General features: G+C 46.3%; 1 protein-coding gene across 5 annotated transcripts in view; it reads right to left on the minus strand.

Moving 5' to 3' along the window:
• Nucleotides 1-15452, minus strand: part of ADGRB1 (adhesion G protein-coupled receptor B1) — a 288143-nt gene that overhangs the window by 128920 nt on the left and 143771 nt on the right. For all 5 annotated transcript variants that reach the window (XM_066175225.1, XM_066175218.1, XM_066175211.1 and 2 more), the window contains exons 7-13: nucleotides 14674-14838; nucleotides 12095-12259; nucleotides 8591-8692; nucleotides 5741-5847; nucleotides 4785-4979; nucleotides 3669-3737; nucleotides 98-206 (exon numbers count right to left, since the gene is read on the minus strand). In XM_066175225.1, coding sequence (XP_066031322.1) covers nucleotides 98-206; nucleotides 3669-3737; nucleotides 4785-4979; nucleotides 5741-5847; nucleotides 8591-8692; nucleotides 12095-12259; nucleotides 14674-14838 — 912 coding nt within the window. The remainder of the gene's footprint in view (nucleotides 1-97; nucleotides 207-3668; nucleotides 3738-4784; nucleotides 4980-5740; nucleotides 5848-8590; nucleotides 8693-12094; nucleotides 12260-14673; nucleotides 14839-15452) is intronic.

Genomic DNA, 15452 nt, shown 5'->3' on the forward strand with positions numbered 1-15452 from the left:
CTGCCTCCCCTCCCCACAGCCCAGGTTATCCATATTGCACAGTAATTAACAGCTTTTGGGGGTCTCTCCCCGACGTGGGGAGTGCCAAAGAACTCACCCAGGTTGTCTGTGACTTGGTAGGAATCCCGGAAATCTTTCATGCGGAAGCCGATGACATCAATGAAATCCTCCACCAGCCTGAAGAGCTCCTTGGCATTTGGCCCTATCTGCAAAGAGAGGCAGAATTTTGAGCAGATCAGATCCTAACGAGAGCAGCAGGATCTTCTCTGTGGGCAAAGGTTTCTGCCCTCACACATGAACTGGGAGCATATGCTGGGTTTAACAGACTGGTGTGGAGCTGTGGAGAAGGAGGACTGAGAAATCCTGAGAGGAAGCCAAGAAAAAGAAAAAGAAAAAAGAAAAATGAAAATAAAAAAGAAAGAGAAAAAGAAAAATTAAAAAAAAAGAAAAAAAAGAAAAAGAAAAAAAGAAAAAAAAAAGGAAAAAGAGAGAAAGAGAAAAAGAGAAAAGAAAAAAAAGAAAAATTATGTGACACTCAGGTTGGTAGAACTTAGGGTGGAAGGCAAGATTTTAAACAAAAGGAAATACTGGAGACTCTCTGGAGAAGAGAATAACCCACCCATCTCCTTTCAGAAAATCATAGAAATGCAGAATGGTGTGGGTTGGAAGGGACCTTAAAGATCATCTCATTCCAACTCCCTCTATTGAAAGCAACCACACCAAAGGACAGTTGTGGTGTAATGTTGAATCCCAGGCAGACTCATGATCTCCTTTCCTGTTTTGTAGTCAGGAACTCACTCTGACTCATCAAGCTCTTGGTCCTGGGCTTTCCTGAGGTTTCTCTGCCTTATTTCTTTCCTGTTTTTTCCCCGTTAATAAAGACATTGCCAGTGACTCTTCTTTACCTGTACTTTGCCAACGTAAGACAGGGCTGTTAAACAATAACCAGTTTTCCAGTGACAGACTCCATAAACTATAATCCACTTGAAGCGTGCTGTGCTACCTGTCTTCTCCTCAAAGCACGTCTGCCCACAGCGGCTGAAGAAAAGCAGTTCAGCTCCTCTTCTCTTCCTTTTCCACCACTTTCACAGTGTTTTCAGTTCCTCACCGTAATCCAGACATTCTGAGGTGGCTGAGTGAGCTGGAGGGACAGCTGGGGACAAGCAGGATGGGAAGGAGGCAGGAGGAAGGCTGAGCCATGGATAATGTGGGCAAGGAGCACAGGGGTGGCCATGTGTGTGTGTCTCTGTCTATCCAAGGAACCTTGGTAAGACTAAAACTCTCTCAGGATGAGATTAAAAAGCCCTGCCAGTACAGCAGGTGTGCACAGAAGGAGGAGAACTGAGTGAGGATGCTATTTTGAGCTGCACACTTTTATATTCCATTACAGATTGAAATCACAAGGTCAAACCAAACCCAGGCTACACTGGATGCTGTATTTTAGGTTTTGTCATATAATGGTCGACAAAAGCTCTTCAAAAATCATTGTAGCCCTTCTCTGAATACCTTTATGGGTTGCTTTAGTTTTTATTTTCCTTGAACAACATCTTTCTGCCTGGGGGGCCACAGGGCATTGGAATTTGAGACTGCAGTGAAGCTGGGTTTATTTTTAAAGAGCAAATTAGGAGCCAAAGGCTCTGTTTTAAAAGAATTGGTTCATCTCACAAAATGCAAGGTGTGATTTTGGTCCAGCAGCTTTGAGGGAGAAGCACAGAGACTGCTAAAACCTCTGCTGGCATCCTGTTCAGGGAGATTTCTGTGTCCTGAAGTCGCGGTGCTGGGCTGTCGTTTCATTTCCCACTAAAATACATTTAGTGGAATACATTTAAATTTCCTGGCTAAAATACATTCAGCCAGGAAAACATTCTGCCCGTGATGTTCCCAATCCACGTGTAGGTCATGGTGACACTGAGCTGTGCCTGCCCGAAGGTGCAGAGAGCAGATTGCACAGGGGAAGCCACCGGGAGCCAGGTGCCACACAGAGCGAGCTGTTTTTAAGGGGATCAACAGGGTTTCCCTGTTGTCATGACAACTTGACAGTCTCCTCTGCTCAGTGCTGAAATACCTACATGCACCTGGAGGCTAGAGACCAAGTATTTGGGCACAGAATCACAGAATCAGGGTATAGGTTAGTTTGGGAGGAGCCTCTGAGGCCATCTGGCCCAACTCAGTTGCTCAAGCAAGTCCTTGCCCAGGACCAGGATTCTCCATCCCACCCAGGGACAGACCATGTCACCCTCATCCAAATTATCCAAATTCAAGAGAAAGCACAAAATATCAGGGGGAAAGAAGAGAAGAGAAATGAGAAAGGAGGGGGAGGGGAGGGGAGGGGAGGGGAGGGGAGGGGAGGGGAGGGGAGGGGAGGGGAGGGGAGGGGAGGGGAGGGGAGGGGAGGGGAGGGGAGGGGAGGGGAGGGGAGGAGAGGAGAGGAGAGGAGAGGAGAGGAGAGGAGAGGAGAGGAGAGGAGAGGAGAGGAGAGGAGAGGAGAGGAGAGGAGAGGAGAGGAGAGGAGAGGAGAGGAGAGGAGAGGAGAGGAGAGGAGAGGAGAGGAGAGGAGAGGAGAGGAGAGGAGAGGAGAGGAGAGGAGAGGAGAGGAGAGGAGAGGAGAGGAGAGGAGAGGAGAGGAGAGGAGAGGAGAGGAGAGGAGAGGAGAGGAGAGGAGAGGAGAGGAGGCTTCTCAGCTCCTGACAGAGTTGCTGTTGCATAAAGGAAATGCTTTCAAGTCCCTGTCTCATGTTCTGGACTTTCAACAGTTGTGCCAACTTGTTAAAAAAGTTTTTCCCAGATGACTTCCCTGACTGGTGTGAAGATAACTGGACTCTTGTGTTGCTTTGTGTGTTGGGTGATATTTTTTTCTTGATTATTTGCTGTTTCCAGATCTTTTGGAGGAATTTTGCAGCAGCAACAGCTCACAAAAGGAATGGTTAAGGGACACAGGAATAGGTGTGACACAACTCCACAATAGAGAGTTCAAATGGGGCACACAAGACAGGGGCCACATAAGACACAGAAAGAAAAACCAGCAACACCAGCCCCTAACACTTGAGAGAATTCAGCCGCAGAATTATTCATAGACTCTTAGAGTGGCCTGGGTTGGAAGGGACTTTAAAATTCATCTAATTCCAAACTCCTGCCATGGGCAAGGACACTTTCCACATCTTCTCAAAGCCCCATATAACCTGGCTTTGAACACTTCCAGGAATGGAGAGTTCAGGACTGAGCAGGATCCCTAACCTTTACAGGAGAGAAATAAAGCAAAACATAACTGAACCCAGCTCAGCTGAGCAGACCCAAGCTCTGAAAATCCCTCCTGTCCTGCATCTTTTCAGCCAGGAACTCAAAGCCACGTGATGCCACTTCTTTATCTCGGCAAGAAGAAAGATTGGAATTACAGAAGGACATCAGGATTATCAACTCCAAACTAAGTCTGACCCCTGAAATCCATCCCAAATTTGGTTTACACCACCAGCATTTCACTGTTCTTCGTGCAGAGACTCTGGCTCAGAGCTGAGATCCTGTGACACCCTGAGTTATTCCTTTACTGTGACTCAGACTGGAACTAAGCTCTTCTTAGGAGGTTGTGTAAACACTTGGAAATTCCTCTCCTCGTGGCTTAACCCTGTGCTGAAGGCCTCTTTATTTTCAGGGAAGGTGCTGAAGGTTCATACCAGCTGAGCTTCCTCCCATTTTTCCCGGTTTTCCTCTGACAAAATGTTGCTGATGATCTGGACGAAGTTCTGGAGAAGAAGGGAGACAAGAGAGGGCAGAAGAGGTTGTTATGCAAACATGTTCCAGGCTGGGAGGATCACAGTGCTGTGGGAGGGACAGGTGAGATTTAAACATGCTCCAGAAGCCTTCTCATGATCCCATTCCAAAAAGGCTCCAGAGCATTCCAGAGGTCCCCAAGGATGTTAATGGCAAAACAGGTTTTGTGAGACCTTTTTCCCAAGGCCTTCACTTTAACTACTGTATCTTCTAAGGCATTGGGTTGGGATTTGGTCTTGTATCCATTACTGATGATTTTTAAGGACAGATATGGTAAATATTTGTCAGAAACTGGTTTAAACCAGATGATCTTCCATTGCATAAACACTTTCATATCTTTTTTTTATATTACTTCTGTTTTTTCCAACGTATGGAAACCTCAGGATCCCCTTTAGCTTGTGACCAGGCAGGAGATGCAGAGATGGGTCAAGAGGGTGCTGTCCATGGTAGAAACTTTGCAGCACACAATGAGAAGGAAGGAGACAGGAAATTTAAGACTATTGATTTTTTTTTTCTCTCTCTCCAGTTTTACCACTCTCTGCAGATCCGGCGGGATCAGTTTAATATTTCAAGTCGTGAGGTGATGACCCATCCCAAGGGTGTATCCTGTAGCTGCTCTGCAGCTGCTGCAAGTAAAACCCGGGGACAAGAAACCACAATGATATTCCCCTACATCAACACCCAGGTATCCAATGCCACAGGATCATTTTACCTCCAGTCATTAGCCTAAAATCCCTGCCAAATAATGCTCTCATATCAATTAGACTCTGCAGTGAAGTGCTATCAGGTTGAAATAGTTCAGAGTGACCTTGGCTTTCAAGTTCTTAGTTTACAAACCAAGGAAGAACCACCTCAAAAGTAGAGTTTTTTAATACAGAAAAAGACATTTATGTTGGAAAAAATAATAATCTGATTTTCATCAGCACTGTATGAGCTACAATTGATATCAGTAATCAAACCTGGAGCCCTGAGCATGGGCTAATCCAGTCTTGGGCTTCAGGAGATGCACCTGGGCTCACCTGCACATCCCCAGAAGTTGGGCTGTGGTAAGCCCTACGGAAGATCTCTGTCATGTTCCTGAGTACGTCCATGGTGGAAAGCAGGTCCCCACTGTAGCTGGTCCCATCCTGGGAGATTTCCACAAGGTTCTGGAGCACGTCTGACAGCCCATCTCCCATCAGCCCACGCTGAGCTTTGGCAAGGTGTTCCCTGGTCTGAGGAATGGAAAAGAAACGCCAGAAACACCTTTAGGGACAGTCAAAGTCGAGTTAATGAGCTCAGTGGAGGAATTGCCAGGGGAAGGTTTTTGACCTCCCTCACAATTTAGAGTGGAAATCAGATGAATCTGACAATCTTTGCTGGCCTGAGAGCCTCTGATATTTTTAAAAAGATGGAAAAGAGTGATAGATTCTAAATTATCTTCTAAGTGGTTCTAAAATGACAGGAAACTGAAATTTGCTGTTTTGCCCACGAAGAAGAAATCGTCCTGCTACAAAATTTCTTCTGTTCATAGCCCAACAGAATATTTCTGCCCCCAAACCTTGTTTTCTTACAACCAGTTTGGAATTTTTTTAGGACAGACTCTACCTTACCATGAACAGGAAAGGTCAGTTCTCATAAAGGCTGCAGGTCACCAGCAGAAATTCCTCATAACAATGAATTTAACATTAACAAAAAAATAAGATACTTACTAAAAAGTGATACAGTCATAGCAATACTTAATGATAATGTGATGTGAAAGGCCTGGAAGAACCCAGATTCTGCAAAGCTGGATATTAAAATATCCTGAAAAGAACCACCCCTTGTCCATGGAGTGCCCGTGCATCACAAAGCAAGCAGAAAAAAACAGTAAGAGAAAATCAAGGCAGAGCTGGAAACTCCTTTTTCGCCCTCCTTTTTTTTTTTTACTCTAGCCATGTAACAATCATTGGAGAGCATCCCAGATCTGCTGAGCTGAGCAGTGGGGCTGCCTTACCATCATCTGTATGTTCCTGTAATCAATAGAAACACACTTGATGTACGTTGGCGGCTCCCAGTAAGCGATGCCTTCTTCATCTAAGATGCATCTCCGAAGAATCAGCCCTGGAAGAATGAAAGAGAAAAATATGGGAGTGAGGACAGGGTGAAAGGCCAAGCATTCATGGGCACTGGTTTTTTGTCACAAGCAGAAAGTCATGGGACAACAGGACACGGCTTCAAGTTGTGCCCGGGAAGATTTGGGATGGATATTAAGGAAAAATTCTTCACTGAAAGGGTGGTCAAGCATCAGAACAAGCTGACCAGAGAAGTGGTGGAATCACCATCCATAGAAGTGTTCAAAACACATGTAGATGTGGCACTTGAGTGTAGGCCAGAGAAATTTTAGCCTGCTAGCAGCTGCTAACTTTTCCCAAGGAAAAAATTCTCAAGAAAGCTTCTTCTCAAAACAATCTTGGCAAACAACTATCCTTTCTCAAAACAATCTTTCTCCAGGTGGTGTTTTGCTTTTTCTCTAGTTCAACAAATGGGATTAGAGAGGTGTCATTCTTATTCACCAATCATGTTAAGTCCATATTGGAACACCTTATAAAATGTAGTAAGAATTTAGACAATAAAGCCTTTTTTCTATGCTCTTTGCCTTCTGAAATATTTGGAGTATTTCTTTCATGTCCTACAAGGACACTTGAAGAAATGGTTTAGTGGTAGGCCTGGAAGTGCTGGGTTAATGGTTGGACCTGAGGATCTTAGAGCTCTTTTCCAACCTTCATGATTCTATGGAGATCACCCAGAACTCGTCAATGCATCAATGCAGACTCAGCTACCAGCACAAAGGGCACCAGAGGCACATGCAGATGCCTGAACAACCCAAAAAGGGGGGATTATCTTTATTTCCTTTTCCTGCCTTTCATTATTGCAGAGCAGCAGAAGGAACTGGGCAGGAACACAAGAATTAGCAAATTGGACATGACTGGTCAGGGTGAAGGGAAGGTTTCTTCTCCTGCCCTGGATGGCAGCATTTTTCCTGGCTTAGGAAAGGAGGCTTTCCATGAGCCTCCCCAGGTGGTTTGGTCTGGTACTTGCAACTAAAGCAGGGCTTGTGCTGCCCACGCAGCCTGGAAGGGAATAAACACCCGACAGCACCAGTTTTGCATCAGCTGAAACTCTCTGAAAGCTGCTCCCAGGCCTCCCCCAGGCCTCCCCTCAGCTCCAATCCACAGAAGGGTTTGCAGTGATAATCACATGCCTTCTGATGTGGAAGAGCACAGATATCAGAGAGGAGGAAAAGGAGAGGGATCACCCTGTCCCAGCCATCATGATGCCCTTTGGGAAATCTCTGAGGATCAGGGTTGCTGGGTCTGCAGTCCCATTGCTGCTGCCAAATGATTCAGTGACCTTTCTTTGGATACAGCCCTTCAAGGACAGCGTTGAGGATGACACTGACTCTCCCAGGCTGAGTCAAAGAGACCTGTCTGCATCCCAACCTCTCTCTCAAACGAAATAAAACCTGTACACATTATTGACACTGCTGCCGCTATTTCTGTTCCTGCCTGGCAGTGGCAGTGAGGAACATCCAGCTGAGGACAAATCCCACCAGCAGCATTGCTCCTGGAGCCTGCTCTCCACTGCCTTCCACTCCTCAGGGAACAGGTGGCCACAGCAGGTAACACCTCGATGCCCATATCCTTCTACTTTACACCAGAACCAGAACGATCAGACCATCAACTTGTGTGCTCAAAGAAGTTTTCAGAGATGTGCTGAGGTTTCTAAGTGTGAGTGGACAATGGAATTCAGATTTCCTGCTCTCATACAGCAGCTGCTTTTATGGCAAGCGGAGAGAACTACAACACTTAAATCCAGAGGACTCTAAAGCCCTACCTGCTCTGCAAAGCTTTTTGTAGATAATGGAGGGAACATATCCCAGTGTTCCCTAATTTCAAACTTTTCACAGGACCAGGCAGTGGACAGATGGAAACCACCTCAGATTATCCAGTAACAACTACGATGTTTGTGCTTAACCGCAAAGCAGAAACCCAGACAGAGTTAATTTAGCCAGGGACAAAGGGAGGGAAGTCCATGTGCCTGTCCTGTCATCCCACACCAGGTTCTCCTCATCTAGGACACAGAGGATCCCCTGATGAGGGACTGTGGTGGTGTGCTTTCCTTTGCGTGTATTTTTGCAAACCCTTTTGAATGGTTTGTTTCTATTTCTTCCCTCAGGGGGATGGTTTTACCCAAAGTTTTTTCCTCCCTCGCCTGGTTGTCATTCACTCCCTAGACCTGCCTTTTACACTATCTACATAAATGTCAGTCCTCCCCAATCCCTGCCCTTTGTACTAGAAAGTTCCCTATAAGTCCTTGCTGTCACAACCCCCTGCCTAAACTCCTCCTGGGAATTCCCCTATTCCAGGAGGCCCCATTGGCCCATGTGTCCCTTTCCACTCCCATTGTCTTTCCTATTGGTTGTCATATTGTGAGCCCCTCCTTAATCTCCTCCTGCTGTATCTCTGATTGGTTGAGGAATTGTACCCTCCCCTTGTACCTCCCCTGTTTAAAAGACTGCCCAAGGCAGTTTGGGGGTTTTTTGGCCCCTGACAATTTCGGGGAGTAAACTCCTTCGAGAAGCACATGGAAGGCTCCTCCCTGTTTTTTTGCCCTGATCCTGGAGGCTGTAGCAGCAGCTGCCATTGAGAGCAGCAGCAGCCCTGCTCTGCCCTGCTCCGCCCTGCTCCTTGAGTCAAAGCCAGACCTCCATTCGTGGCAGGGACCAGGTATTGAGGGCTAGTTTGGGGGATTTTTCTGGCAAGCTTGTCAAGGGACCATCTCCCCACCCTGCAGTCACCCTTACCCGTGGCATTGCGGGGACACCGGATGGCTGCGGCATCCCCGGCTGGCGTCTCCTTCCAAACCACAGGGCCAAGGCTCTCCTCGTCACAGATTTCGTGGGGCTCTGCCAGGAGAGAAGAACTCTGTTTGTAAAGCTTCGTCCTCCAGCAAGGATGTGGAATAAGGGAAATATGGGAACGTGGTCTGTGAGGCAGGAGGGCTGGAGCTGCACTCCCAGCTCTGCCGGTGCTTTGCCCCTCACAAAGTTACTGTACTTCTCTGGAATTTGCTCTGCCTGTCTGAAAACTGGGCATTCACCCATTCCAAGGATTAGCTCACTAAAATCCATGGGAAAGTCCACTAACATCTTTGCCTTGCCTTGTAGCTGCTCTTTGCAAGAAAACTTCTGTTGCTACCTTCTGCTCTAAAGAGTTTTATTTCTTAATTTTTAATGGGCAAATCTTTTGTGGGTGAACTCCGTGGCCCCAGGCTCCACGTCTTCCATCCCTCAGGGTCACCATCTTCAGTGGTGGATGTAACTAAAATAAGGCTTGGCATGAATCAGTGGATTAAGAATGGAGAAAAGAAAAAGTAAATGAAGAGGCAAGGTGGACACATCCCCTGGGTGGTCTTCATTCTGCCTGCTTCCATCTTGTGCACAAAAGAGAGCAGGGCTGAGCCCAAACAACTTGGAACTGCATCAGCAGCTCATTTCCAAACCCTGCTGAAATGTGTTTTGAGACATCACAGAAAAAAAAAAATATCATTGGAAGGATGGTTTTGGGAGCTTCTGTCTGTGGGTGGAGCTGAGCCGATCCTGGAGTTGGTGAGATCTGGGAGAAAAACATTCTCCATAGGCGATCTTTGTGCTGAGAAACTCATTATTTACAACATGTAAAGCAGAGGGAGCCATGAGGATGGTGTTAAAGCTATTTGTCACTCCTGAGGGAGGGAAGGAGAAAAAACCCTTGATTTAAGAGTCTTTGATTACAGTTTTTACTCATTGTGCATGTAAAATTTTCAATAAAAAGGAAGCTGAGTTTGTGCCTGCAGCTGGCCAGGACATGTCCCACTGCTGCTCTGGGGCTACCCAGGGACCAACCTGCCTGTGGGGAGGGCTCAGACCTAAATTATGGGCATGGCAAGTCCTGATTCTTGGAACAACTCCCACAAGACCCAACAAGCCGCCTGCACATCACTGCTCCTGCAGGCAGGCTCCAAGACTGTGTGGCCCCAGCCCCAGCTGCAGTTCAAAGGTGGATCTCTCCCCAGTAGACACTGGGAATGAAAAAGTTGAATTTCCTGCCTGGAAACAGATGCTCCTTCCCCTGGATTAAAGCTCCCGTGTGAGTAATTGTGATGGAACCCCGGAGGGCAGTGGGACCCCAGCTGTGCTCTGCACATGAGCAGGGCTCATCCCTGAGCCAACAGCTCCTGGCTTCTGCAGATAAGCCAGAGCAGGGGTGGAAAAGAAGCAGTTTCATCTCCAGCCTGCTGACACGGGGCTGTGGGGCAGGGAGACTGAATAACCCAGTTGCGACAGCACTTGGTCACCCACAGAGCCTGTCCCAGAGCAGGGAGCTGATTTCCAAACTCTTGGCCCTGTGCTTGAACCACAGTCACAGATTGTCCCATGGTTCACAGGAGGGTTCTCGCGTGTGGAACCTTCCAGCACTTTAGGCTACAAAGCAGCAGAGCACAGGAGAAAGCAGAGAGGGAGAATGTTCGCATCTCTCCTCCCCTTTCTCCCCTGCTGGCCTGTCAAAACTTCCTGGTTTTGTCACCCCTGCAGTGTCCCTGGGGACCACTGAGGGATGCTGTGGATCAGAGATGCTCTTTAAAAACACCCTGATAAGAGCTGTCTTGCCAGTGAGTGCAGGAGCAATTCCCAGATCAGGAGAGAATAATTTCATCTTTTTTTTCTTTTTTTTTTTTTTTTTTTCTTTTTTTTTTCTTTTTTTTTCTTTTTGATGTTGCTTCACAACAAAATCCCTTTTACCAGAGTAACCTATTTGCACTGGGAGATTTTAATAACTAACCCAATTAAGTTCAATTCTTCTGCTCAAATCAAATCACACCAGCATTTGATACTTTGGAGAACAAATTGAGCGGGTTTATTTTTAGCCTCTGATGTTTCCCCACCTTTTCCTTCCCTTGCAAATTAACAACTGCAGTGAGACCCTTCTGGCTGTGAACCCTGGCAGGCCCCAGTGCCTGAGACTTGCCTTTTCTTTTGGAGCACTGCACAGGCATCAACCCCTGCAGAAAGAGAAGAAAAGATCGGGCTTGTTCTGCCAGGGCCCCAGCTGGCACACACTGAAGCTGAACTAAATCTGCCTCACTCTGTAGACACCACCAGACAACCCGGTGCTAAGATTTTCTGTGGCGAGGGAAGAGCTCTGTGGCAGAGTTAGAAGAGATTCTCACACGCCACTGCTAATTGAGAGGCACAGCTTGTAAGGAGAGGTGATGCCTTTTATTAGAGCGTAGCTGGGAAGAGTGACAGTGCTGTCACACAGCCTCTTTCTCTGTCATCTCCGAGCTGAAAGTGCTGGGGCTTCCATGCTGAAGTCCTTTGGCTTTCATCTCTTTGTCTTCAGCTCTTTGTGAGGCAGTCTAGGGGTCGGCTTGGCCTCCACGTGGCAGATCTGCCCCCAGGTCCTCCTGCATCAAAACTGCTGCCTCCTGTCCTTTAAGGAGATGCCCCTTTCCAGTAGGAATGCTGGGATACTGCCATGAGAATCTCTCCTGTTTCTCACTGTGCTGATCTGACAATTCATTACCCTTTCAGTCAAAGCTCAGGGCCTGTTACAATCAATGCAATCTGACTGCAAACATCACAAAAGCCATTGATTCCCCACCAGCAATTTCACCAGGCCCTTCATCTCAGACTGAGGAGGAAAGCAGAAATGGTGGACAGGCCTTTCTTTTGGTCTCTGTATGGTCTGAGAGGCAGACAGAAACATTCCCACATGGAAGTGTTCACTCCAGCTTATTTTTCACATCCAAACCCAGGTTTTCGTCCGCCCTACAGCTCATTCACTCTCCATTCAGCTTCTGCACTCTGCAGGAGGGTGAGATTTGGGTAGAGCTCTGACAGATGCAGACACTTTTTTTTTTTTTTTTTAAAATTTCCAGTGGAAGTGCAGGCTTCCCAGAGGTAAAGGGTGGGAAACTTCTGCAGCGCCCTCAGTACTCAACAACTTCATGGACTTGAGACTCTGAAATCAGTTTTTGCTACCAGTTTCTCTCTTCCTCTTGTAACTCTACGGCAATGAAAAGATGAAACCACCAAGGCAAGGCTGGTGGGATTGACCATATATTCACTGAAACCAACACGGCTGCACTGGAATCTGCAACAATTAAACCAAGACCTTGTACCTGGGTCTTGGGTGGGATTTTATTAGATTACAACCCTTTGTAGCGTTCAGATCTCTGACAAAGGACATGGAAGCCGTTCCCAAAATCCAAAATTCCAAAACTCCGCTTCATTCAAAGGAAAGCACGAGGGGTCTGGGGTACATACCAGGACACCTTCTGTCATTGCACTGCTTGTACTCCTCCTTGGGACCCTGGCAAGTCTCTCCACCGAAGAAGGGGCCATAGCAGACCCGGTCACGTCTCTGAGTGCCACCTCCACACGTGGCAGTGCAGCTGCCCCACACTCCCCAGGCCTGCCACTTCCCATCAACTGGAAACAAAAAAAAAGGGGGAAAAAGAGGAGAAACAGCCTGTTACATCCCAAACATCATCTGCAACAGAAGGAATCAAGATCCAAAGGTGAGCAGAGGAATATAGGGTGAGTAGGGAAGGGTTTGGTAGGAAGGGAAGTCTCCTGCTTTGGATCTTTGATCCTCAACAGGCATTAAACCAGTGTTCCCATTCCCATCCCATCCGCCCTTTAATAGCCCAAGGGTGGTTTTCTGTTCCTCCTCAGCACCTCCACACTCTGCAAAAGCAGCCTTATCTCTTTCCTTGGGCTGAGATTTGGGGCTGTGCTCCTGAACACTCTTCCCATGGGCAGGGACTCAACCTGGCAGCCACATCTGCCAGGCCAGTTCCATATCTGGAGTTCACTGAGAATGTACAATCCATGTGTGAAAATAGACCTTCCTGGAGAAGGTCTGGCTCAGGGATTTAGAGAGACCAGCAGAGCCCTTGGGAAGAAAAAAAAAAAAAACAACAAAAAAACCCCCCATCAAATAAAGCTCCCTCCAGCTGTTTCCATTGCACTGATGCTTCATGTGCCTTGGAAAGAGGTTTGGGATGTTGTCTCATTCCATTGTGTCTTCTCCCAGCATCTTTCCAGATTCAGTGGAAATGTGACTTCTTTTACATTAACAATGACATTTATCAAAATTCTGCTTCTTTTACGTTAACAATGTGTGCTGGTTTTGCATTAATTGATGGCATTTATCAAAGCACCATAAAAATGTTAATTAGCCCTCACAACGAGCCTGCAAGGTAGGGAAATGTTCTCCTCTGCTGTACCACAACAACTCAGTGACAGAACTAGAACAGGGCCTAAGTGTGCTCTTTACTGTTTGAGCTTTAATTTTGAGTTACCACATTATCTTGGGTTGAATAATTCCTTTTGGGAGGGTGGGAGATCCATGCCTGCTCTGGAAGTAGACAAAAATTACCAAAGAAGAGGGGCAGCACCAGATCTTGGTGCTTTATTTAGTGATATTTTGTGCAGTGGAAATCATGAACTGAGTTGCTTTGACAGGTAACTCTGAAATCAATGGGACAAGGTTGTATTAAAAGGGGTTCTGAAGCCCCTTTTTGTCTTTGAAGATCTCCCAAGTTACAAAGAAGGAAGGAGTGGGATACCTAAACATCAAAACCTACTCAAGACCAACACCTGTGTTAAATACTGCTGATAATGGTGCTACCAGAGTGTAAAGGGATTCCCTAAAGAATTAGGTAGACCAGGATGAATTCCAGTTGGAATTATTATTATTAATATTAATATTATTACCATTACTAGTACTATTATTGCTATTACTGTTATTGTTATTATTATTATTATTGCTGTCATTATTAAGTCACAGATGAGTCAAATAAGTGACAAATCTTAAACAGACACGAACAAAGGCTTTATTGTGACAGACCTTCTTACTTATAGAGTTTAAGGTTGAGATACAATGGAGGATCCCGTGTTTGCTCGAAATATGACTGGGAACAATGAAATGGTGGGAGGAGAGGAACAAAACAAAGAGACGAGGGAAGCTGAAGTTGAAGTGGAGGCAAGGGAAGGGTTTCATTGATATTTTCTTGGGAGTTTTTTAAACTCATGCTGAAAAGCTGTTATCTAAGGTTAGAAAGACACATTCCCTGTGGGCATTCACCTTCCTGGGGTCTCCTGAAACATTTGCCAGCCTTGGGTTTTGGCTGGCATGGTATGTTGGAATGATCCAAACCTCCTTATATAATGCACTGGAAAGGGTGCAAGCCTTCCCCAAAAGAAACATTTCACTGGGATTGCAGAGGAATGTGGGCCAAGAGAAAGAAGTCATTGGTCACCTCTTGGAACCCTGGAAGCTGGGAATTTTGGGCTTTCTGTGCTACCAGGCACTGACCCTCAAGAGAACACTACATTTGACCTGAGGCCATGGAACAGGCTTCCAAAATTTACTGATAGCGCTGGGATTATGGGTGTGTAGTTGAATAAAGTGTGTAATATCACAGGGTGGAAAAACTTGTATTTTAAGGTTTTAGTATATGGTAATATATATAAAGCAAGATGGAGGTTTTAGGGCCTAGGCTAAGTTCTTCTTTCACTTTCTTCTTCATGGGTTTGAGTGGTGTATTGTAATTGGACAGAATAATCCGCATTGCAGACCAAGGGTGTTTGGTTATTGGGTTAAAAGTAAAAATAATTTAGGTGTCATTTCATAATTGGACAATTTGTGCTTAAAAGACCTTGGAAAGAGATGGAGACAGAGTCATTTTTCACCTTGTTAGCAAGAACTCACAATTTGCGAGACTGTACTAGAGATTTTAATAAACATCTGAGTCTGGACACGATAAAATGCATCTCTTGAGCATTTAATTCCGGCTCTGACAGAAGCAAAGAAGATAAAAAACCCCAGAGTCACCCACCTGGGCACTGTCGCAGGAAGCAGTCCCGGGTCTCCACCCAGTGTCCCTGGCACTCGGCCCCGCCATAGGAGGGCCCGTTGCACTCCCGCGTCCGCTGCTGGGTCCCGTTGGAGCAGGAGGCGGAGCACGAGCTCCAGCTCGACCACTCGTTCCAGTTCCCGTCCACTGAGTGGCCCAAAGAGAGAAAACGAGCGGAATGTGAAAACCTTTCCCTCTGGGAAGGAGCCGCGTGGGGAGAGCCTCTGGCCTTTGCCAACCAGAGACCAAGGTGGGGAGATCAAACCTGAGCCACAGAGCTTGAGAGAGGGCAGAGGTTATCAAAAAAAAAAATTTGGACAACTGTAGGAATGCATTTCCACACCCAAGCAAATGATTCTCTTTAAGAAAAAAAGTTTCAGTTTACCTTTGACCATATAAGGAAGCCAAGCTAGAAAGTTCTGTGCCCTTCTCGTTGGCATTGGCCCAGAGTCAGCGCAGGGGCACTGGTTGGGCTTTGGAAATGTTTCTCAAAACTTGTAGCTGCTTCTATTGGCAGCAAGCCAGAATCGTCCCTCCTTGATCATCCTATACTAAAGAACCAGCTCAGAGGTGCTCTGAGCTTTTTAAGGTGTCTTAGCAAGGTGTGAGAGGCTTCTCTGACACCTGTGCTTGGCTTTTTTTTGTTTGTTTGTTTCTGCATTGTTTGTTATTTTATCTTTTATTAAAACCTTTGCTTTACGAAGCACACTTGAAGAGCCGTCTCGTAAAATTATTTTAAACAATTTCTCTGTGGGGGCTGG

This window comes from Chamaea fasciata, unplaced genomic scaffold (assembly GCF_029207755.1).
Source record: "Chamaea fasciata isolate MVZ Bird 193981 ecotype frontalis unplaced genomic scaffold, bChaFas1.0.hap1 SCAF_1, whole genome shotgun sequence".
Taxonomy (NCBI): Eukaryota; Metazoa; Chordata; class Aves; order Passeriformes; family Sylviidae; genus Chamaea; species Chamaea fasciata.